General features: G+C 39.1%; 1 protein-coding gene across 1 annotated transcript in view; it reads right to left on the reverse strand.

The window, feature by feature from the left end:
* Positions 1-4,617: 4,617 nt before the first annotated feature.
* Positions 4,618-25,671, reverse strand: part of ARIH1 (ariadne RBR E3 ubiquitin protein ligase 1) — a 73,783-nt gene continuing 52,729 nt past the window's right edge. The window contains exons 8-14 of the mRNA XM_056128824.1: positions 25,347-25,389; positions 24,863-24,934; positions 21,221-21,351; positions 17,418-17,475; positions 9,372-9,632; positions 7,573-7,685; positions 4,618-5,426 (exon numbers count right to left, since the gene is read on the reverse strand). Coding sequence (XP_055984799.1) covers positions 5,342-5,426; positions 7,573-7,685; positions 9,372-9,632; positions 17,418-17,475; positions 21,221-21,351; positions 24,863-24,934; positions 25,347-25,389 — 763 coding nt within the window. The 3' untranslated portion in view covers positions 4,618-5,341. The remainder of the gene's footprint in view (positions 5,427-7,572; positions 7,686-9,371; positions 9,633-17,417; positions 17,476-21,220; positions 21,352-24,862; positions 24,935-25,346; positions 25,390-25,671) is intronic.

Raw genomic sequence — 25,671 nt, forward strand, 5'->3', positions numbered from 1 at the left:
CCACTTTTCTGTTTTTGAAGGAGTTACGATTCGTCCAAAATGCTCACTGCGTATCTTCTTAAAGCCCTAAAGTTCATTTTAGTTCTAGGAAGAACTGAGAACAAATGGTTTTCAACTCCTGTTTTACAGTTAGGACATATTCTCTGACACATTCCAGTAGATTACCCCATGTTGGAAATCCATTTGACTAACTAGACTGTCTGGGCACTGTTTCAAATGATGCTGAACCTTTTACTCTCACATAATAGGTATCATAGTTAGATCCCCACAATCCCATATGGTCCCCCATGCACCATCAGGTTCAATTCCTGAGTGCAGAACCAGAAGTAACCCATGAGCATTGCTGGGTGTAACTCAAAAAGCCAAAACAAAAAAACTGAAAACCATTAACCAGTGACCACGATTACTTTCCATTTGGGGTATATAATCCAGCAGTGCTCAGGAGCTACTCCTAGTGGTGCTCAAGGGACCATGCAGCACCAAGGGAAGGAATTCAGTCTTCCCACAGGCAAAGCCCCTACTGCAATTATTTTTAATTCCTAGTAAGAGGACCAGTGCTCAGATTAGTCCTCAGGTCCAAAAACGGCTGAAAAACTTCGACTTGCAGTATTCCTATCAAAACCGATACTTTTCAGTCTTTTTCTGACCATGGGTCCCTTTTCTGTCGTCCACTGTACTACTGGCTGGGTGGCTCTCTGCACCCCATGTATGCAATTTTCTCCTGTGGCTTCCTAACTTGAGGCCTACGAGATGCCTGGTTGAGTAACACTACTGTAAACTAGAGATGGGGTATTTTTTCGTTACATTAGTTTTTTGGCCACACCCAGGGGCACTCAGGAATCACTCCTGATGGGCTCAGAGCACCACATACGTTGCCAAGGATCAAAGCCAAGTCGGCTGCTTGCAAGGCAAGTGCCCTAACCGCTGTACTGTATCACTCCGGCCCATGGACATAGATAGTGCCACACCTGGCAGTGCTCGTGGGACCACTTGTTGTACCTGGGATTGAACTGGGTTTGGTCACATGCAAGGCAAGTACCATATCCCCTGTACTATTTCTCCAATCATGCCACAGTATATTTATAGCATCACTCTCAGGTCACACAATACAAGCAGAAGGGTCACAGGCAGCAGACCAGACCCATAGATGGTGTCGTTCCTGTCATGTTACCAGGGCCAGATCACAAGATTTCACTGTACATGACCCACAGGTGCACCATTCTTCACTTATTAGTCTTAAATAGTAGCAGTGAGAGACATTAATAGTCTTTGATGTGGTTTGAAGTACGTAAGTTTAAAGTTTCTAAGCCACCTCTCCTGGTATAAATGCTAGGTCATTCTGAGACCAGATTAAGAAAATACTAATACAAAGAGGTAGTACTATGTTGGTAGAGTTTCAGAAGTTAAATCCCATATAAAAGAAATGAAGGATCTAGAGCAAGTTACTTAACCTTGCTAAGCCTTGTCATTAGTAGAACAGAGCAATTTCTAAGACACTTATTTAGATGGAAACTTAAGTTAAAACGCTGAAAATTGTGATCAATGACTCCTTAAAACTATAGGTTCAAGAAAAGACTAAAGTATCTTAGAAAACCTGGACTTGCTTAGAAAATCACTAACAAAGATCTCAAACTTTAGGGCCTTCTTTAAGACAAATCTCATTCCATAAAAAATGGGAGATACAGGCGTCTGAGAGAGAGCTAAATGGAAATAATGTGAAGGAGCTTGGGAGACTTTTTAAATAGTTTTTAAAAACCTAGAATGATCTGAGGATCTATCACTGTTATAAGACAAAACAGCAATCTCAATTTAAAGCTCAAAACAGATATTGAAGAGCTTCAGAAAATGCCCTGAAGGCTTCATTAACCAAGTTAAGTGTTGGGAATGGTCTCATTCACAGTTCCCTGCAAAAAAAAAAAAAAAAAAAAAACCCCACAAAAAAAACTAAACCGAATCTTGACATTATATTAAATAGGAACAGTGAATAAGGCACAAAATATAGGTGACTGTTAGGCCACCAGTGTCATTTTTTTGTTTTTTTTTTTTGTTTTTAACTATAAAAATAAACTAAGTAACTAATGAAATAACAAAATAAAAGTTTATTTTATTAGAATTAGGAATGTTCTTTCCCTCTGGGCAACCTGAACAGTCCAGTTACAATGAAAATCTATGAACAGTTATTTCCACAGCACAGGGTGCTCTATGCACAAAATTACAGGGTTAGGAGCATTTAATCAATTACCAATCTGATTGTCTCACCAACCCACCCCCTCCCATCCCCAAGTGCTCTATAGCAGGATTTGTAGCTAAAAGAATTTGTTACATCAAGTTCTTTTTACCCCCTCTTTTGTACTAAATTCCAGTTCCTAACCAAGGCTGATCTACATTTTACACTGCAGAGTCAACCAATTCAAATCAAGTCAGTCAATTTTGGAACTGTTATATATGTGTGTATGTATACACATGTGCATTTAATATATTTATTTAAACACACATAAAACACATACAATCTGGGTTGCAGCAAATTATACAGAATTTAGTCTGATACTGTATGCTACTTAATTTTACCACTGTAGTATATCCTGAGCTTTGGATCAAAATTTTATTGTAAATCAGTGAAAGTCCCTCTACTGCTTAATGAATTGTTCAAATGAAGCATGCACTTTTCAAAAGACAATGTATCTGCCTTCAAGAAGACAGAATAGACCCCGGTGCTTACTGAGAAGAAAGCCCTCTGATAGAAAGACATAGGTAAGTGAAACAGGGAAGCTATGGTATGGCTTGCCAATACCAAGTTTGGGTCACTGAGACTTTTAACAAAGGAATTCAGTCAAATATGGAGATAGCTATTAAAAGCATAAAGAGGTCAGTTTACCTTAACTCGTTTGAATTAGGGAATGCACCTGCAATGGCAATCCATTCAGGTAATGTGCCAACACTAAAACTAAAAAGCACTAAAAAGCACTGTTTCTCTACAGGTAGGGCTGATACTATGAAATGCACACACTGTTTTTGGATATCTGTCACAAGGGGAGAGTGTAAAGAGGATCTGTGACACTCAAATCTAGATACGGCAAAGTTAACTGGTAAGGTATTTTAAAAACACCACACATACACGGAACATCTTAAGGGAGCCACATAATATAGAGATAGCAACTCTGGCTGTTTTCAAGATTACCAGGGAAAGGAACTTATTTATGCTTTCTTAAAAAAAAAAGTTTTATTAAATGTCTTTTAAGTTTGATACAATCACTTAAAATAAAGTCAAAAGGATGAAAAGGTTGGGAAGAGAAAAGAAAATGGAAGAAGCAGACACTGAGTTCAGATTTGCACCTGAGGTAAAAAGGGAAGGAAGAAAAGGTACAGATAAAAGTTGATCCTAAAGCAATAAGTGGTTTAAGGAAGCAGCATAATATACTCAGCAAACACTCACTGATTCCAGATGGGAAAAGTATAGTTGCAAGTACATCTCATGTAACAACCTTTTCTAAAAGGAAAAGTAGGGTTGATTCAGCAAAGCCTAACTTAGGCAAAAGGCCAGAGGAAAGTGAATCTACTTCCCAATGGAGTAATAAGATGTACAATGCAAGAGCAGACGAAGCTGCTTCATAAATGGTAAACACTTCCTAGGCACAAGACATTTAAAGGAAGACAAAGAGGTCCTCAGTCAAAGCCGGTATTGATTATTAAGAACTCAATCTAGTTGCCTAGTTCTTTTTTGCGCTCCTGTATAAAACTGACAGATTTAGGGATGCTGACCCGTTGAAAAATGCCACGACCAGAATGGCCTAAACAGACATATGATTAATAAAACCACCACCATCCTTTACTTTTAACATAGCTCTTAGTAGAAATTTCATAAAAATGGACATCACAGCTAAAATGCATTAACTCTATCTGCTGACAATATAAAAGAAGCAAACTCAGTGCTTTTACTTTAAATGCACTAGATGAGAATGTCGCGCTCTAGGGGTGTTTGCCTCCAAATTGAACCCACAGTAACACACACAAGCAATTTCAATAACCGCCATTTGAAACTCACAGTCTGGAACTAAGTGAATGGCTATTTATTTATAGTTAAAGCAAAAACATTCTATTGGACACCCTCACATAAAGAAGGGGTGAGAGAAGAGCCATAAACTAAAACCTCGAAGGCTCAAAAGCAGCAATTAAGGGGAGGGACAAAAACTGGGAAAGTTTTCGCTGATGTGATAGGGATCTTAGGATCCTTCTGTCCCTGCACATGACGTGGGAACAAAAAAACAAAAAGGCTTCAAGAGATTTGTGAGGCCATGGAGCGGGTGAGACTGGGGACTAGGTCGTTCTTGAACTGTATGTAGCAACCAAGCTCCCTGTTGCAGCAATTCCTATCAGGCCACGGGATTCAGCCAAAGCTTGTCCTCCTTGTCCCCGATTAAGAGCTGGGATTTCAAGGCATGAGGCTCATAGCCAACAACAAACATATCAAAACCAAAAAGGGCAAAATAATCTCAGGAAAGGGAAATCAAAGAGCTTGAATTAAGTCTTCCAGAGGTGCTAAACCAACACGCCTCTTATTCCAACCCTCAACCCTGGAAAGATAAAGCAAACTGAAAGAAAATGCACAGCAAATAGACATAATCTTGAAGATTTTTAAAGAATAAATATTTTTTTTGTAATTAAACATTATGCAAACACGTGCCACGCTTGCTTTGTCCATGCATATGCGCTATATACAATTTTGAAAAATACTGTGTTGTCTTCTTGTTTAAAAGTCATATACAAAGAATTTTTGTTTGTTTAATCCTCTTACTGTCTACCCCACTTCCCACCCCAAGAATTTTCTTTACAAGGAACTATCATCATTCACTCATGACCATGGGGTATGAGAGAAAGTGTCAGTTTGTATGTAGGGGTGGATTTGTATGTGTAGGGAAGGAAGGGGAAGAGATTTTTACCAAAGTACAACAAAATGGCTGGTTTGGACATGAAAAGCAGTGTCAAGGAGCTGTTTCAAATCTTAACTGTACTACATTCAGGAAACAGAAAAAGAAAAAAGGAGTCAGCTTTGAGAATGAAGCTACGTTACAAGTTAAAGTTGGAGGGCTTTTAAGTGTGTCTGTCACACTTCTGTTGGCGGCCTAGAATACTGTTGTACAATGGTTTATCTACCTTTTTTTTTTATTACAATATAATTTACTTAAACTTTCCGTTAACAAAACAGAATTCTGGTACTACAGACCAGCGGTGTCAGAATAGGCTTAGGGCCTCCTGTTTGTGTTTGTTTTGTTTTGTTTGCTTTAATTGCATGAGCACTCTAGATGGTAAAGGTTTCAGAGTTCATTTTATGCAGGGGCCATTCTCAGTCCTCAATGTACTCCCACAGATCTTTTTCATAGCCTTCATGCACATGCTGTAACAAAACCCTTCGTCGACTCTCACAGTATCTGTAAAAAGAGAGAGAGAGAGAAGAGAGAGAAAGGGATTCACTTATTTTTATTTATTTATTCTTTGGCATTTGGTGGGGGTCACACCTGGCTGTTACTCAGGATTATTCGTGGCTAGTTGCTGAGGGGTTACTCAGTGCTGGGGGGATCAAACCTGGGGACTTTGCATGGACTTATCTTCCTGTAATATCTAACCAACCTATCATTTATTTTCATTTTGAAAATTTAGAGAACCACATGTGATCAGGGGGACTGAACCAGAGTCAGCCACGTACACAGCAGTGCCTTAACCAGCATACTTTCTCTCTGGCTCCCGCCATCACTACTCTTTAAAGGCTTCCCTACAATCTCTTCATACTTGGAAAAAAGCACCTGCACTATTTCTGCAGGCTCCAAGCACTTGTTTTTTAATAAGAACCTTCTCTTATCTAAACAACATTCTAATTATATGTGAAAAATATGAAAGTCATCATTCCCAGTTTTGAGAATTCTAAGGCAATTAAGCATTAGTAATTTCTAAGGACCGTAGAAATCACCTGATTCAACCCTGTTATTTTACATATAGGCCAACAGTTTCAGAAAAAGGAAGTCTCAAGCAGGGGTCATTTATTCTGTAGCACTACAGCACTGTCCTCCCATGGTTCACTGATTTGCTCGAGCAATTAACGTCTCCACTGTGAGATTTGTTTTTACTGTTTTTGTCATACTGAATATGCCACGGGGAGCTTGCCAGGCTCTGCCGTACTAGAGGGATACTCTCAGTAGCTGGCTGGGTTCTCCAAGGAGAGAGGAATCGAACCCGGATCGGCCGCATGCAAGGCAAACGCACTACCCACTGTACTATCGCTCCAGCCCGATTTATTCTAATTTATAAAACATAAATACATAGGTATTTATCGTAAGTACAATTCGTTGGTGTCAATTGTCTAAGAGAAATGGAACTTCTTTTGATAAGTAAATCTTCTGGATTTTTAGATTCCTGAAATTTTTTAACTGTTAAAAAGATAACAGGATGAAATGGCATAGTGGGTAGGATGTTTGCCTTGCATATCACTGACCTGGGTTCAATGATCTGAATCCCATATGGTCCCATGAGCATGGTCAGGAGTGATCTCTGAGTGCAGAGGCAAGAATAAGCCCTGAGCATAGCTAGGTGTAGCCTCCAAACCAAAACAAGATAATAGCAGCTGACAAGAAAAAACTTTGGAGGAAAATGAGAACTCTTGAGTATTTGCTTTCGGTTCAGAAAACAATTATTTTGCATCCTTAGCTTAGGAGGTAAGGTGGATCTATAAATACATGAATCTTCATGACAGAGGAAATCTCTAACGAAAAAAAGTGGTGGTGGGGGGGGGGAGCAGCAGAGAGTAAAGCAGGCAGTCTTGTACATGGGTAACCTGGATTCTAATTTAGACACACATGATCCTCTAAGCACAGCAAGGAGTGATCCCACCCAAGAAGGGAGGGGGTAAGAGAGGGCATGGAGATATGGTTTATGAAGAGCATGCCATGGGGAATAGTCAAGTGGGTAAGAGTTTGCCTTGCAATGCATGCTACTGGGTTCGATCCCCATCACTGAAATATGGTCCCCTGAACCCTGTCAGGAGTGATCCCTGAGTGCAGCAAGAATTAAGTCCTGAGCACAGGCATGTATGACGCGCCCCCCCCCCCCCCCCCGCCAAAATAAAGTGTGTGCAATCTGAGATTGGCCTCTGACACCACTAAGAATAAAACAAAGTAAAAGAAAAGCTAACACAATCTGATTTCTACAAGTTTGGGGAGCTTACTTGACAATAGCCTTGATGCCAGGACAGGACCGGCATTCTATTCTCACCCTTATCCTAATGGTCACTTGTCCTTTTATGGCCCTTTTCATCTTGCAGGCAGCTAAAGCAAAATCAGCCAGTGGGATAAATGGCTGATTCCTTTGCTATGCATACTTAGGATACTTATCTGCAACTTTTTGCCCAAAAGAAGGAAGTAAACACATATGAAACATAGCAGACGTTCATTTACTGAACACACTAAACCCAAGGTTCTCTATCACCTAACTATACTCTCTGCTAGTACAGACTTGATCAGTACCAGAAGAAATTTTGTTCAGTTCCCTGTAAGGAAAACAACACAAAACCCCCAAAAAACTTACCTGTACTTATCTTGTACTTTCTGTTTTATATCCTGCAGAGAATCTTGGGATATATCTCGTTCAAGGTAGCCCGAAAGCACCTCTGTGGCATTCTCTAGATCTGCTTGGTTATTCTGCAAGAGGAAGAATACATAGTAAATTCTTGCTGCAAAGGAGAGAGAAAAGAAAAACCACCTCATCCATATGCTTGCTTCCAGAGATTGCCAAAATTGAGTCTGTAATTTTCACAAGTGGTGTAATTGTGCCAATTAAAAACTCTTCATTGCTTTCATTTCTAGCAACTTCCTCTCAAATATTAAGAATAACACAAATATTTACTCATTCCTCCAGGTCAGTTTTAGAGTACTTAAGACTTTAAAAATAAAGTATTTTGGAGTTGTCTTATTGAGACTTGCTATCTACTAAAGCTCAAAAGAAAATGAGGGGGAAAATACAATGCCATTCTAGTTTATATTTGTCATACTATTTCTTATAAGAAAATCCCATATGAAGTATTAAAATTTTCCTCTTTATTAATATGGCTAGTTCTGTTCATCTGAACAACCACCTGATACACTGTTACTATTTCATCACCTATGAAAATCAATGAAAGCATGGAAGCATTAATTCTATTTTCGTTTTTAAGAACTGGAGGTCAAATGCAGGGCCTCACATATGCAAGGCATGCACTCGACCATAAAGCTAAATCCCTCAGACAATGGAACAACTTCATTTATTTTCTGGATTCCTCACAGCAGTGTGAGTGCTGGGGATCAGAACTGGACCTCCTGCACAGAAAGCATAGCTTCAGCCCTCTGAGACATCTCCCTAACCCACCATGCATCAAATTTAAATGAACACCTTGAGAAACCTTTACTACTAAAATCCCCCTTTAGTCATTAATATTCTACTCTAGGAAACCATATTATTGTCTACAGGCTTTGTCTGGATAAAAGGTTTTACTGAGAATTTCAAATGTACCACATGCACGGTACATGGATACTCTCCCTTAAACCTAACATGCTCAAAAGATATTAACTTCATTTACAAAATGATACAAGGGCTGGAGCAATAGTACAAGCAGACAGGGTGCTCGCCTTGCACGTGGCCAACTAGGTTCAATCCCGAGTATCCTATATGGTCCTAAGCCCACGAGGACCTGAGCAAAGAGCCGGAAATAAGCCCTGAGCACCGGCAGGTATGGATTCCAAATATATAAAAATACATTTAATATAAAGTCTAAATATATAATATAAAGTTACAACAATATAAAGAAACAGAGGGCTGGAGCAATAGCACAGCTGGTAGGACGTTTGCCTTGTGCACGGCCAACCCGGGTTCGATTCCCAGCATCCTATATGGTCCCCTGAGCACCGCCAGGAGTGATTCCTGAGTGCAGAGCCAGGAGTAACCCCTGTGCATCGCCAGGTGTGACCGAAAAAGCCAAAAAATAAAAAAAAATTAAAAAAAAAAAGAAATAGATATACACTGCTACTACAGCAGACAGGGTGCTGGCGTGGGTTCAATCCTTGGCATCTCATATGATCCCCTGAACCCTACCAGGAGTGATCCCTGAGTACAACGGTAGGAATAAGCCCTGAGGCACCATGGGGTAGGATCCCCTCACCCCCCTCCACCTGCACAAAGAGAGAGAAAGAGAGAGAGCATGCGTATGCGCTAAATAATCTGCTAAAATCAACAGAGCTAAAAGAGATCAAGTCAAGATTCACATTCAAGGCTAACTCGGAGCCTTCAGTACATATTTACCAAAGACCTAGAAGTCCTACAATACAAAGGTAGCATCAGTCGACTATTCCTACCTCAAAGATAATGGACTGGTTATTCTTTTTGAGGTAGAAAGCGAAGACATAAGTGTACATGAGTGTGGCACGACACTGGCAGAGTACATCCACTGCTTTCTTCAGAAACTGCACCTCAATCCAGGACATGTTGTGCTGCTGCATCTCCTCCATTTTCTGCTTCACCTGAGCATACAGTTTGTGCTCAAAGCGTAGACTCTGCATGTGGTTCATATAGCGATTACAGTAGAACAGGTATCTCTGCAGGGCTGCCCTAGACCGCTGTCCATTGAGAAAAAGGAAGATCATAATATAAGAATGAATATACTATGTAAACACATTCTGAAGACAATCAGCTTAGCAACTCATCTCCCAACAATCAAGTGTTGTCAAATTCCCTATCAAAACTTGCCAAATTTCCACAAGAAGAAAAGTCAAAGTCATCACGATACTAAAAGGCTTGATTTAATATAAACAGCAATTTGGAAAAGTGTCTTATTAAAAGCACTCTCAAATTCAACATGAAATAAAACCCATTATCACCATCACTTTCTAATCAAATGCCAGAATCTGAACTGAGAAGTATGGACACACCCACTTTGAGGAAAGAAAAGTCTTAACCAAATCCGACTGCTAGGATAAAAACTCTGACCTGCAAGTCAAATCCAGCCTGTTTCAGTAAACAACTTTACTTGCAACACTCTTACTCATTTAAAGTGTATGGCTGATTTAACATTTTAAGAGGAAAGGCAGAATTGAGTGGCAGTAAGCTTAAAGTATGTAATAATTAGTCCTTCAGGGATAAAGTGCTAATTTCTAGTTTACAAAATAAAAAAAAAAATTCAAATGTTTCCCAACTGATATGCCTGAGATGGTTATCTCTCTGCATCATCATCTTTCCAAGGCTAAAAGTTAGTTTTTCTGGACTGTATGTCAATCTTGTAGTACTTTCAATTTAATTAATTTTTTGTTCTTCAGGCTACACACTGCAGAGCTCAGGAATTATTCCTGATGGGGCTCGGAGGAACATAGGTAGTTCTGGGGGTAGAACCTGGGTGAGCCGCATGCAAGGCAAGTACCCTCCCTGCTATACTATTGCTCCAGCCCCTCTTGTAGTACCTTTTAATATTGCAATTCCCTTCTTATGAAGGGTGTAGTATTGGAACACTATATGCATGAAATCCTATCATTAAGATAAATCATGGTACCTCAAACAAAAATTTTAAAGAGAATACCTACTTTGGTAAATGGTAAGCCAGAGTTAAAAAGTAGGAGAAATGAGAAAGAAAAAAGACACCAGAAGGAAATGTGAAGATGAGCCCCATTCTGTGAGGAATGACTCCCATCAACAAACTCAAGTGGGGATTTCAAACTGAGTTAATTAAACCACATTCTAGTGTGAACCATCAGTAGTACAATCCTGTGACAATATGTTACAAAAGAGAAATCTGTTCCTGTATACACGCACCCAGAGGCTTATAAGGCTAGTTTAATTAATTTTTTTTTCTCTTTTTGGGTCACACTCGGCAATGCACAGGGGGTTACTCCTGGCTCTGCACTCAGAAATTACTCCTGGCAGTGCTTGTGGGACCATATGGGATGCTGGGAATCGAACCTGGGAAGGCCGCATGCAAGGCAAACGCCCTACCCACTGTGCTATTGCTCCAGCCCTGCTAGTTTAATTACTTTTAAAAAAATACCATACCCAGCAGTGCTACTCAAGCATTACTTCTGACTCTGCACATAGGAATTACTCATGGTGCGCTCCAGGGAATTATATGGGATGCTGGAGATCAAATCCAGGTTAGCTGCACGCAAAGCAAGCACCCTATCTGCTGTACCAATATAGAGCAATGGTATACTATAGTGTTGTTGGAGATTGAAGAGTATACCAATGCCCTATCTCCAAGCCCATAAAACTAGTTTAGTGCAGTAGTTGTGGGCCACAAAATGATGTATTACAGGATCTCAACTCTAGATAGTAGAAACTGGCATAGAAGCTATATAAAATAACCCACCCCCGGCTGTGGATTCCAGAAAGTGATTCTACCAGCACCCAAACAATAAACAGGTGAGTCCAAGAATAACTAAAATAATTTATCTGGCTAGTCATAGCTGACTATTTCCCCCCATCCCCCAAACCCCCGGTCACTTTTTGTTCTTTACTTTTTTACTGAATCACTGAGACATACCCTTACAAAGCTGTTTATGATTGGACTGTAGTCATAGAATATTCCAACACCCATCATTCCACCCATGCACATTTCTCAGCACCAGTGTCTCCAGATTCCTCCTATCATCCCCTATCCCCCACTCCCTGCCTGCCTCTATGGCAGGCATGCTCATGGTCTCTTGCTCTCACTCTCTCTGCCTGCCCCTCACCCTTCCTCCCTCCGCTTTTGGGCATTGTGGTTTGCAATATTGATACTGACAGGTTAACAAGAATATCCCCTCACCTTTTAACACTCAGATCTTGTTCAGTGTGATCATGCTACTTTTAAAATTTTTATTTTTCATTCAGGATAAATGAAAATGTAAAATCCAGTGTAGAAGTTAGAAAAAAAACAATATAGCTTAAGAGGAAAAGGAATCTTTCTCTTTTGACTAAGAAACACGATCAAATAGTACAAAGGATAGTAACAGTACAGAGGATAGTACAAAGTCCAGCGTGCGACAGTGACCGATTCAAGTCCCTGGCACAATGTATGAACACAGTCAGGATTACTCCTGAGCATGGAGTCAGGATAGTACCTGAGCACTTCTGGGTTTGGCCCAAAAGTAAAATAACAAAAGAACCCCCCCCCCAAAAAAGAAAAGTTTCTGGGGAGTGGTGACACCAGCAAGTCAACCGGTACCCGCAGGGTGAGTACATCAGCAGCCTGAAGATGCCTTCAGGCTTCCTGAGATGGCAAAATTGCTGCTGTGCCTCTCACCAGACCCCAACAACTTGGGAACAAGTCAAAAGTACGTGGGAGTCATGCCCACAAACCACCTTCAGCTCAGCTTTACAAGCTCATTAATCGGCTTCAGAGTGCTTCAGAGACACATGAATAAATCTCAAAAAAGATCAAAAGCCGAGTTAATCTTGGACCCAAGCATGGCTGAACAGACCAGATCAGATGGGGACAGGTCAGCGTGGTGCCTGCCCAGTGAGATCCCCTGGCAGCCATTGCTCCCACAATCCAAAATCACTGCCATCGCCCTGGCCAGAATCCACTGACTCAGGTCGGATCTCATGGAGATATTATCTATTGAAAATTCAGATATGCAGGTTTTTTTGACTGAAAATCCCCAGGCTTTCTCGGAGTAGAAATGGGCTACTCCCCCCACTTCCCTATACTGGAACAATGGCAGTCTACCCCATGAACCAACCCCAGCGCCACCATGTAAGCTCCTCAACAGGCTTTGCTTCAGAGACCCATATATAAATCTCAAAAGAGATCAAAAGCTGCAGTTATTCTTGCACCTGTGCAAGGCTGAGGTAAATCAGAAGTAAATAAATCCCAGACTGAGGTAAATCAGAGGGGTGGTGGTGGGTGAGGGTCAGCCTGGTGCCTGCCCAAGCAGAGCCCCCTGAAGCGACTTGCTTCTACAATCCCAAATCGCTGCCACGCTCCTAAGCCAAACTCCATCTCTCAGGATGAATCTCACTGAGATATAATCTTATGATATAAACTGAAAATCTGGGTATGTGGGTTTTGTAACTGAAATCTCCAGGCTCTCTTGAGGGGGGAGGGGGGTGTCACGATGGGCTACCTTCCCACACCTCCCTGTACTTCTGGAAGCCTCAGCAGTCACGCTCACACCCCAAACATGCCACCCAGTTAAAAAGCTACTCCAGCCTTACTGTCCCGATAAACAGACTGGATGCCCTGAACAAACACCATGACCTCTTAGCGCCTGCAATGCGAACCATAATGTTCAAAAGGAGAGCAAGAAAGGGCAGCAGCTGCCACGGAGGCAAGCTGGGCCGGGAGCTGGCAGACGTGGGAGGAAAAAGGGAGATACTGGTGGTAGGAAATGTACAGTGGTGGAGGGATGGGTGTTGGACCATTGTATGACTGAAACCCAATCGTGAACGGCTTTGTAGTAGTCTATTGAATAAACAAACAAACAAAAACACCTCTTTTTTTTAAACATTTTCGGTTTTTGTTTTGGTCATACCTGGAGGTCTCTGTAGACCATGTGGTACTAGGGACTGTGGCCTGCAGCATGTGCAGAATGCTCTCAGACCTTTGAGTTAGCTCTCCCTGATCCCAAAAAAGTATAATGAATTTTTAAAAAATTATAGTTTCTCTTCAGTGGAATTTAAGACAATCATGACTGCTTAAAACAGAAGACGACCATAGAAAGAAAGGACAAAAATTAAAGAAACAATGGAAGGAGAGTCAGCGAGAAGCTAAGATAAATAAAAAAACCTGGTAGTACAGTCGAGTTCAAATGGGAAGTTGGAGAACACATGACTGTCACTGCAGAACTTCTAAAAGACAATCACATGATAGAGAGGGTATGCATGTGAAGATACAAGGGATACGGAACTTGTATGGCGTGGGGCCAACCCCAGCTTGAATCTTCAGTACCAAATAATGAGTCACTCCTATGAACTTACCAGGAACATTGCCGATACCTCAAAAGCAAACAGAGGGCATCTGAATGCCAGGCATGTGCTCTGGTTCTTTGAGCTATCTCCTGGTTTTAGATCACAAAATTTTAAAGCATTTAAATATAGTAGGAAAATCTAGAGGGAAAAAAGTGAAGTCTGGATTGCCAGAAAGCAACTTAACTAAAAACTGAATTCTTATTTTAGGTACTTCATTTTTGAAATGGCACCAAGCAATATTTAACTATGCCAATATAACTGGAAAAACAAATGATCAAAACATACTAATAATAAATTTCAGTCAAACTAAGATGTATAGTAGAAATGATAGAAAATTGATGGGAAAACGTGGCATGATGTATCTGTAAAATTCCAACTTTGAGTTTCAGTGATTCTGTACTTTTCTTGCCTTGGTCATTTGGTTGTTAAAGCGTTTACAGTTTACAATGAGAGAGACTGTACAGAGGGTAGGGTGCTTGCTTGCACGTGGTCAACATGGATTTGATCCCTGTCATCCCTTATTTGAACCCCAAGCCCACTAGGAGTAATTCTTTAGTGCAGAACTAGGAGTAACCTCTAAGTACTATGGAGTGTGAAACCTCCCCAGAAAAATATTTTAAAAAGGAAAAAACAGAGTTTAGTTAGCACTGCACTGTCTTCCCGTTGTTTATCGATTTGCTCAAGCAGGCACCAGTGAAACTTGTTACTGATTTTGGCATACAGAATATGTCACGGGGAGCTTGCCAGGCTTTTGCTGTGTGGGTGAGATACTCTCGATAGCTTGCCGGCCTCTCCAAGAGGGGCTGAGCAATCAAACCCAGGTCAGCCGTGTGCAAGACATGCCCTACCCGCTGTGCTATCTTTCCAGCCCTTAGCTTTATCATTTATATATTTGTTACACTGCAGTTAATGCAACTTATTTACTTCTAAGTCACACTGAGCTATCTGTTCTCAGGATTCATGTGCTTGGTGCTCTATCTACAGTGCCAAGTATTGAACCAGGGTCAGCCACAGGTCAGGCAAATGCATTCTCCTCTGTGCTATCTTTCTGGTTTAAAACTAATGTAAAATTCACATTAATAATTTGTTCTTTCCCTTAAAAAAAACAATCCCCAAAAATGGAAAGTTTGTAAAATATCATGTATCATTTAAAACAACAAAATATAAGATTCAATTTTTAATAATAATTTAAAAAACAATAAAACATTAAATTATGTAGTATTTTGTTGATGGCTATTTCTTTTTAAAATTTGTCTGGGGACCACACCTGGTGGTTGGTGATCAGGGGACCACATGGGGTGCCAGGGATCTATAGCCTGGCTTGGCCATGCATGAGGCACAAGCACCCTACCCACTGTACTGTCGTTCTGGCCCTGTATATAGTTATTTCTAATTAGTAGCAATTCTATAAAGTATGCTTAAATAAATGAAGTGCATTTTATAAAGTAAGCTCAAGTGGATGGAGCTCATGCTTTGCATGGGGAATACCAGATTGCCTTTTTTTCCTTTTTGGGGGGGTTTTGTATCAAACTCTGGCATAGCACACCAAGACTGATTCCTGGCAACAAATGGACCCTAGTACATCTCCCCCAACCAGGCACAAGCATGCCCACGCACAAGGGCATACACAAAGAAACAAGTTTCAAAGGTGTTAACAATACCTCAGTATCATGGATGGCCCAGGGCCACAGGGCCCAAACAACACTGCATCCTCAGATGCCTGAAAGTGCAGTTTGGCCCCCAGGAAGGCATACCTTAAAAAACAGGTATGTCCCTAGCAAGAACATCTAAAAAGATGTGGGAGAACTATGACTAGAAGCATCATTGTAACCCCTGGGCAAGCACGAGACCAAAAATGCATGTACGCAACACAACTAAAATGAGTATGGGGCCTGCAGAGACCTCACGGTCAACGTTGCACTCCTGGGACCCTGAGTTCAATCCTGGCACTGTAAGGCCCACACCAGTTCACTTCCAGGACTCTAGGGGTCCGTGTTGATTCTGCGCAATGATGTATCAGTGGTCCCTAGCATTGGGCTGTCAAGCACGGTAAGCTGAGATTTGCCCTGAAAGCTGCCCCCAGAGCTTCTAAGCAATGCTTAGTAAGTAATCACCCTCTACAAAAACCAAAACCCAAACCCCCAAATGAGAATAATCCTGAGTAAATTTTGTATAAGCACCACAACCGAGAATGTGTGACTCCTGGTTATCACCGTAGCAGAAAGGAAGAAAAGAGAAAAAGCGTTTAAGTATCAAAGAAACTTGACTGCAACCTGGGAAGCAAAAATATTCAAAAAGTATTTGGGGGGTAAGATTAACAGAAGTTAAGGCATTTAGCTTGCATGCAGCTGACTCCAGTTTGAACTCTGACACCACATACGATCCTCTGAGCACTAACAAGAGTGAGTGCAGAGATTCAGGAATAGCCCTTGGGCATCCATGGGGATGGCCCCAAAGACAAAAGGCAAAAATAGTGGAAGAAAGAAGATTTCTGGGATAAAACTGGAGGATTTCAGTACAGGATTACTGAATGTAAGATATCTTTAGATTACAGAGTTACAGGCTGAAAGTGTTGATGGGTATAATCCAAACCTACAGTTTAAATACCCACTAGATAAATGAGTTACTTTCCTAGCCAGCAACAGTGAATTCCCCTCCTCCTGAAACAAATCCATTTAAAATCAGCTTATCTGTACTTATCAGAGCTTCCCAATGAACAATGACATAAAAAAGTTAAATTTTTAAAAATATTACACTACCATGGGGCTGGAGTGATAGCACGGAGGGTAGGGCGTTTGCCTTGGATGCAGCCGACCTGGGTTCGATTCCCAGCATCCCATATGGTCCCCTGAGCATCGCCAGGAGTAATTCCTGAGCGCAGAGCCAGGAGTAACCCCTGTGCATTGCCAGGTGTGACCCAAAAAGGGAAAAAAAAACAAACTACACTACCAATAAATTCCAATAGAGTTACCTATTTAATAAATACCACTTACCAAACACAGTAACAACAAAGTCTCCAATGGAGACGTTACTGGGCCCGCTCGGCAAATACTTAACAAACGCTATTCTTTCCTGGGGAGAGAAAATCTTGACCAAGACTAGCAAAATCTGTAATTGTTGTGTTCAGTGATTAGATTTTATTTATTCTTGGTTTGGGGGTCACAACAGCAGGCTGAGGGACCATGTGGGGTGCCGAGGATCAAACACAACACAGTTTGGCCACATGCAGGGCAAGGATCCTATCCATTGCACTCTCTCTGGCACCGAAGTGATCAGATTTTAAAAAACAAACTTACATTAGGAAAGCTCCTGGCAGGCATTTTCAACGAATCCCTTCATACATGTAGTATGTAGATATCCAGCACAGACTGAAAAGCTTTTCTACGAACCTCTTAGAATTGAAAACGTCAGCTAAGTCTTCCCCTAAGGATCACATGCGGCGCCTCCCTGAAAATCAATGTACATACCTCTTGTGCATCTCGTGCTGCCTTTGCATCATCCTCATTATAGCGATTACAGTTGTACCTTAAAGCAAATGAAAAGAATTCCATAAAGCCATAAACAAGAGCAAAAACCAAAACCAAACCACAAGTGGAGATTTTTGCCTGGTTTTAGAGAGTTATCCAGACTAATTTTCTCCTTTACAGAGATAAATTAAGATGTTAAAATACCCAGAGTTTTACCACTGAAAGGACAGAATTACCACCCTGAAAGGAACCAAAATTGTTATTGAACCACCTATAATAACCAGTTTTCTATTCAAGAATTCCCCTCCTTCTGAGGCATTCTATCCCAAATCAGTCCACCTATAATCACTGAGAAACAGTCATTCTAGAACATGTATTCACTGACTACAGTGTGAGTTTGTAACCCAATTTATGAAGAAAGATGTTATCTCATCTAGTAGGCTACGTGTGACCGAGTGGGTCAAAGTAGTGTTTTGTTGTTATTGTTGCTGCTGTTGTTACACTTCAGCTCTGTGCTTGGAGGTCACTCCCAGCAGTGCTGCGGAACCATATGGTGTTGAGAATTCAACGCAGACCTGCTGCATGGGAAGCAGGAGCTCAGTCTGCTGAGCCCTCTCTCCAGCCACAAAATATCGCCAATTTTTCCAATATTACTCACCTTCTCTTATTATAAACCAAAGGGACAATCATAACAGTATGCAGGAAATGCTGTGTGCTTTACATGCTTATGTTTTATGAGACTCACTGTAAATTGAATATGTAAACAGAAGAAGGAAGGGGGAAATCTACTCAGTGAAGTCAACTCAGAGTAAACATGAATTAGTTTTTCCTTTCCAAATTATTCTATCTCTTCGTTTATGTCAACGTACAATGATGTTAATATATAATAAAGGAATCGTTAATAATTGTTGAGTGATCTTTTACAAACCCATCCACTTAGTAGGGACTTAAAACTTTATTATTGAAATTTGACCTCCTAATATCCCCAAGAAATATGTATTATTCTCACTTAGCAGATGAGGAATTAGGTTCAGAGAAGATAAGCAATATAATATTATGGTCACATAAATAGTTTTAGAGCTAAAAATTAAATATATGCTTATCTGTCAAGTGGCCCCTGTGCCCTTTAACCAGTGAATAAATAATTCACATGTGTCATCATGTCTTCAACGTCTTTAGCCATCCTTTTAGAAAAATAAACTGAATTTAATTTTAATCTTGCTAAATTACCCATTTTTTATTCCAGTCAAGTTATTCATTCACGATTTACACTATCTATATATTCAATTTCCTCCCCCTTTGGTGTTATTCTAAAACATATACAAAATTCTTAGTTCACAAGTAAGTCATTGATGAAACTGGTCAGAAAGCAGTATATACCACTGTCCCTGTGGTGTCAGGGATCAAGCTTGGTCTCATGCATGAAAGTCATACACTTTACCAAAGAGCCACATCCCTGGTCTTTAACAGAAGCATACACTTTACATGAATAAACAAACCAAAAACGGTAAGGACAAAACCTTTCAGCAAATCTTTAATGCATTCCAGTAGGAAGACTCTTCTCTCATATTCCAAGAAACAGTCAATTAACTCTTCTCTACATTTAAAGACTAGGCCTCAAACTTCTATACTGACAACCTTAATAAAATGTATAAAAACATTTTATAAACTGTCACCCTAATGATATATCATTTGGTTCTGTGATTTCACATAGTTATGTGTTTCGTATCATTGGTAGACTCAATCACACATTCTGGAAAATCAGGGATCACATTTAATCTCTCTTCAATCTTGGTACCTCTCTATTAGCTAAAATTACTCAGATAAAAACAATGGCTCACAGGCTTCTTCTTTTACCAGTGCTGATTAGACTGAATTTAATTCAAAGAATGCCTTCCTCCCCTCTACTGGTTCACTATAAAAAAAGCACCTATCTTTTCCATACAATCCCTAAAAACTTTCCTCCTTTTGATATAGGTATTTATAGTCATATATTAAACAATATTATCAAGGATTTTATAGACGAAAAAGCAAACAGGATACCTTTGTTGTGGTTTTGGGCCTCATGCAGATGTGCTTAGGGGTTACTCTTAGCTTTGTGTGCAGGGATCACTCCTGGTGGTACTTGCTGGACTATATGGGATGCTGAGAATCATACCTGGGTTGGCCCGTGCAAAACACCCTACTGGCTGTACTATTTCTTTGGCTCCAAGATTTATGTATATTTCTAACTCAAATGGAACAATTAGTGCTTCTTGGAATGCTATTTTGGGATCAGAACATAAAACGTTTCTTCCCATTTGTAATGTCCACCATTAGTAACGGTAGGACAAAGACAACACTATGTCATTCCTGCCTTGGACAATTAGTCATTCTTCTATATTAATTTATTTTATATCCTTTACAGTTTCTAATATTGTTCATTTAAAAGGTAAATTGAGATCAAGGATATTTATCATGTACATACACATGTATGTACACACACACACACACACACACACACACGTGCTCACATGCCACAAACATACATCATCTTCAGTAACTCCTCTATTGTACTGCTGCTCCTCTTCATTAGTCTTGTTTAAATTCACCATGGTGAACTTCAATTATGAGAACACATTAATCTTCCGTGTCACTCCTTATAATACAGAACTAATAAACTCAAATCCATTATTCGACTGACAGTGCTAAGTCATGTCTTATTTTTACTTTCACTTAACCAATTAATCTTTACCTGGCTCAGAATTTCAGCACAATAACACTTCTTTTTATTCCTTCAGTGAATCTAATAAAAATTTAATAAACCTAAAAAGACCTGTCTTTTAAAAAGTTTAGATTCTTTTTTTATCTAATTTCTTCCTGTCCTATTCACTCTACAAAGCAACTATTAGTAATGTATATGAAACACATAATACAAGGCTTTATAATTATAGCTCTAGCCTTATCACTGACTCAAAAGCTTTCTGATAATGCAAACAGAGGTCCAGTCTACTTCCTCTTTTCCTATTCCATATCATTTAGGAAGAGTCACAAACTTAAATGCCAAAAGGAGAAAAGCAGGTAACACAAATTAGTGAAATGGTACATATATGTATCATTACACCAGATATTTTCTATTTTGGTGCGAGATGTGTTAAGTTCCAATTTTCTCAACATTCAAGGCAGCCACAATCTAAAATTTACTTGAAGGAACATGTGATTTTAGGAATTGAATCCAGTGCACATACAAAGCAAATACTCTGCTATTTTATCCCTGGCCCCAATTTGATTTTTGAAGCCAAAAAACAGGTATATGTTTCAAAAAGAAACCAAAAATCTCAACGTTATGTTAAGCAATTTTCTACCTTTTTTAAGTTTTGAACAAGTTTTTTTTCCCCAAGGCTGTATAGTAAGTAAAATATATGCATGCGGAGTTTTTCTCAAGTTTCTTGGTTGAGACAAATTAGACAATACACCCCTTTCACATCACTTTACCCTTATGATGTTCCTTTTAGGCTACATGTTTTTCCTACTACTTTAATTCTATCACTTATCTACAGATTCCTGAACCTTTCCTAACACTGTTTCAACTCTTGGTCCTTCTTTAAGATCTATCCTAATTGTTAGGCCCCCTGTGAAATATGCCTAATGAATCCTCCTTTCTGTAGATATTCATATACCTCTTATAACACTAACCACACCCTGCGTTCATTTATTTAGGTCCCAAGTTACGTGATTTCCATGAGGTAGAACCTTAATCGTAATACGCGGCACATATCACATACTTATGTGAACATAATCTTCCCTTCATTTCCCCAACCTACCAGGCAGATCCATGTGGTTCCCAAGGGCCAAGACACACCCAGCAAAACTCTGCTTTACAGTTCTGGTTACGACAGACCATGTGATTACAACCGCCATCCTTCTCAATTGTGACATGGCATTTGGGACATTCCTATGAAGAGAAACTATAAAGTTGGTGTCAATGCTACACTAGGTTGTATTACTACCACTGAGGAGAAGCCAATTCTAGATTTGGTTTATTTTAAATATCATCTTTACTGTGATTAATACATGCAAAGCACTTAGAACAGTGTTAAACACTTATATTCCATTGGAAACAAGCTTATCATTATTATTGGCTTTTATAATGCGCAGTAATTTAAGGATTTAGTGGGGTTGGCAGAAAAAAATCATTTAAGTACTTTAACCATGCATATAGTACAGAAACCTTTTATGGGAGATAAAACTTTTGATTTGGGGCCATACCTGGCAGTACCTGGGGGGAAGGATCATGTGATGACAGGGTTCAAATACCCAGAACTCCCGCATGCAAAGCATGCTCTCCAGCTCTTTGAGATATCTCTCCGAGGCCAAGGGAAAACTTTTTAAATGTAAATACACCCTCTAATATAATCTAGAAATCATCGAGAACTTCCTGTACCCCACACACTGTTCTCAGTGTTTTACAAGCATTAACTCATAATCCTTGTCATAGTGCTATTCCTATTTCAATGTGTCAAATGAATAAACTAAGGGAGAGGGAAATAATGAAGAAAGCTCGTCCAAGGTGACACAGGCAGCAAATAACAGAGCCAGGAGGCAAACCCAAGCGATGTGGCCTTGAGAGTTAGGAAAGGGGGATAAGATTAGTGAATCCTTTGGAGGTCACTGAACTCTGTTGTCACCACTACTTTTTTGGGTCAAATACAATGTCTTATTTCTTTTTTACTGTGATCTGTTTACAACTATTCTATAGTGGACAGATTCCCCCCACCCCCTTCACTTTATCTTCTACTTGGTTGCTAGGGAATTAAAGTCACTGCCCTACAAACTTACTGTTTTTTCCCGTTCAGAAATTAAAAAAGAAAACATACTCATTCTTAACATAACTGTGTAAGAAATTAAAGCTTGCATTTGACGTTGGAAACTCCTACAGGAAGCACAATCACTATCATTACATTATATGCATAATTCAGCCTTTATGAAGCAGAATATTAATTTTATTACCAGTTTTTGGCTTGAGGGCTCAGCACTGATTCGTGGCTCTGCACTCAGGGATCACCCTTAGTGCTGCCAGGAACCAGTTGCAATGAGGAAGCTCAAACTGAGGTCTCGTGTGTAAGGCAAACACTTTAACTTCTGTATTATCTCTCCATATCTAAATAACAGTAATTTTAAATAATCCAAAGAGAGACACCACAACACTCTCCAATTTTTTTTTTTAAAGCAAAGCCTGCAAAGAAGTTCTCAGGGGGCACTCTGATAACTGGCCAACTGGGCCTATGACATCAACACTTGGGTCCAACAATGTGTACTGCCTGGGTCTGCAAGGAGGCCCTGGTTGGTGTCAGGGTGATGTTTTAGGACAGGAGAAGACCACTAGTGGTGCGTGGGGCCACCAGGCTAAACCCTGCTGTTCTGGGGAGGTGGGCCATAAAGTGCCGGAAATTCAGCTCAGGTCCTATCCCCTCTGACCACTGAGTCATCTCCCTGGGCCTGACAACGTCCAACTATATATTTTTAATAAAAAATTTAAATTACTCATAAGAAATTTTACATTTTTCCAAATTCAAAGCCTCAAGTACATTTTATTTTATGTTTGTTATAATTAATCACATAATACTATTATAATTAACCACATGACATTAATCTCTAAATAAGTTAGGATACCACTAAAAATCTTAAGGCAGTAATAGTAATAAAACTTTTAAATCTCTAAGGAGAATAAACTTTCAGTTTTGCTCAGAACTACCAAGTTGATAAATTTCTTACTACCAATTACCATTTTTCCTGTATAATTTAAATTAAGTCTACCATATTCAGTCCTGTACTTCCTATTTTATGCATTCTGGAAATTTAAAGTATTTGGAAATTTCTCTAACTGTAGAATTAGAGCAACAGTCTAATCACTCTTCTCAGTGAAAATATAACTCTCACATATTCTATTGTTTTCAAAAAACATCCAAAGATTTGGGGACTTTAATGAATATATGTATTATTTTTATATATGTATATGCAATATGTTTTCTATATATATCCTCTATTTTCAATAGAACAATGGTTGGCTAGAAAACAGGTTTTGTTTTTTGTTTTTGGCTAAGCTCAGGACTTACACCTGGCTCTGCACTAAGGAATTGCTCCTGATAGTGTTTGGGGGACCATATGGGATGTTAGGACTTGAACCTGGGTGAGCAATATGCAAAGGAAACACCCTCCCCATTATTATACTATCTATACTATCATTCTGGCCCCAGGAAAATTTTACAATTACAAGAGTAATTGTTATTTTCTGGCATTACACAATGTATTTTATAATGTTTGCTTGTGTGACATTATTTATCATAACAGTTTTAGAGAGCACACAAATATTTAAATTATACATTCCTCAAAGATGTGGCTTTTTTTTAATATGAAAGAACTTACTGCTGCACTGCTAATGCTTTCTAGAAGATCAAAATATATACTTAAGTGATCATTTTTTGGGGTAGCAGATATATAATGGTATGAAATTTGATTCATTAATTTTATAATTTAAGCACTCCTTCCTACTGTTGTCCTGTGACTGAGTGATGAAATAGTGCAAACCCATACTTAATACTGGTCAAACAATTCAGTATTCTTTAAAGCATTATCTTCAAAGGTGGGAAACAATCGTATATAAAAATGAACAGTACATGAATACCCTTATCATGAATACCCAAGTAATTTCCTATAAAGACAGAATGAATATTCAATTAAAGATTATATACTTATAAACTTTTCTTATTGAGAATTTGGGCACACAGTTGTGATTCAAATTTTTGGCTATTATTTGGTGATAGAAAAGAAGAAGAGTAATTGCATTTTTGAGACATTTTAGAGGTCTGAAAGAAGTTCAACGTATCAGAAAACAAGAAGTAAAAAACAAAAAAACCAAAGGACAGTTACTGAAAAATTTGTTTTTCAGGAGAAATCTCTTAATAAATCATATTTAGTACATTGAACATGAAATAGATTAGTTAAGGTCAGTTCCGTTGCATAATAAAAGTTTACTCCTGTTTTAAAGAATGATTCCTTCAAGATTAAAGAATGGAAATTTTTGTAAGCATAAATGTAACAGAAAAAGAAACAAATTAATAAAACTGAGTTAATACCAATCCATTTCTACTAACAGGAAGCCAAGAACAATATGAGAAGGCATTATAAAAGCCCTAGATGAAAGAAAGTGTCGCTTTGTTGTTTAAAAAATAAAATTATTTTCCAATTAAAATCCTCTAAAGCAAAGCACTACACTTACAAGCATTACAGAATTCAAACCCAAAAACTTAACACTCAAAAAACTAAATAAAATTAATCAAGGGGAGTATAAGTGAGATAAATATAAATCAAGACTAATGACTAGGAGTCTTATTGATTCCGCTATAATTTAATCTAATCATTATCAGGTTCATTAGTGGCAGAATTTAATAAAGAAAAATACCAACCTTTGTGTTGGCTGCAATCCAATTGGAGGTTTCACTGTCATCATCACACTTTTTAATCCACTTCTTCAACCACTGTGTAAAAACAACAACTGTTATGGCACAACAAAAGACTTAGGCTGAAGATTTAAAAAAAATCACCTTAACAAATAACACTTCAAACATAAAATCCAAACTGATTACCTATAAGTTTATTTCCATTTACTTATTTATTTTGGTGTTCTGGGCTTACTCCTGGCTCTATATTTAGAGATCACTCTTAGTGGACTCAGGGCAGCAAATGTGGTCCTAGGGATCAACCCCAGGGTGACTGCATGCAAAACAAGCGCCTTATCCACAGTACAACTGCTCAGGTCCAAGAAATGATCAACTTAAGTAAAGACCACAAAATAAAATTTATCTGCTACTGTGTAAGTAACAAATTGTGAGCAATTTGTCGAAGCATCACATGTGTTATGCTGCTTAAAAACGAAAACGCAAAACTCACCTTACATTTAACAGGATCATGCCAATTTTCTCCACAGTTAAAGCTGTTAAGTAACACAAGAGTTAAAATAATTAAGTCCCACCTACTAAGGAAGGTAAACATACTATGTCATGATTTATAGTTCCCTAGTAACTAAGCAAAACAAGGAGAGGAACCATGTCTGCTTTATTTCACAGTAAGTTGTTTAGAATTTAGTGCGAGGACAAGTATGTACTGAGTACTCAATACATGTATAAGAATGATTAAAGTATGAAGGGATATTTTGTTATAATTCTATCTTAATTAAAAGCTACCAAACTGATAAGACAAAAATCGGTTTAGTTAG

This window comes from Sorex fumeus, unplaced genomic scaffold (assembly GCF_029834395.1).
Source record: "Sorex fumeus unplaced genomic scaffold, SorFum_2.1 ptg000067l, whole genome shotgun sequence".
NCBI lineage: Eukaryota > Metazoa > Chordata > Mammalia > Eulipotyphla > Soricidae > Sorex > Sorex fumeus.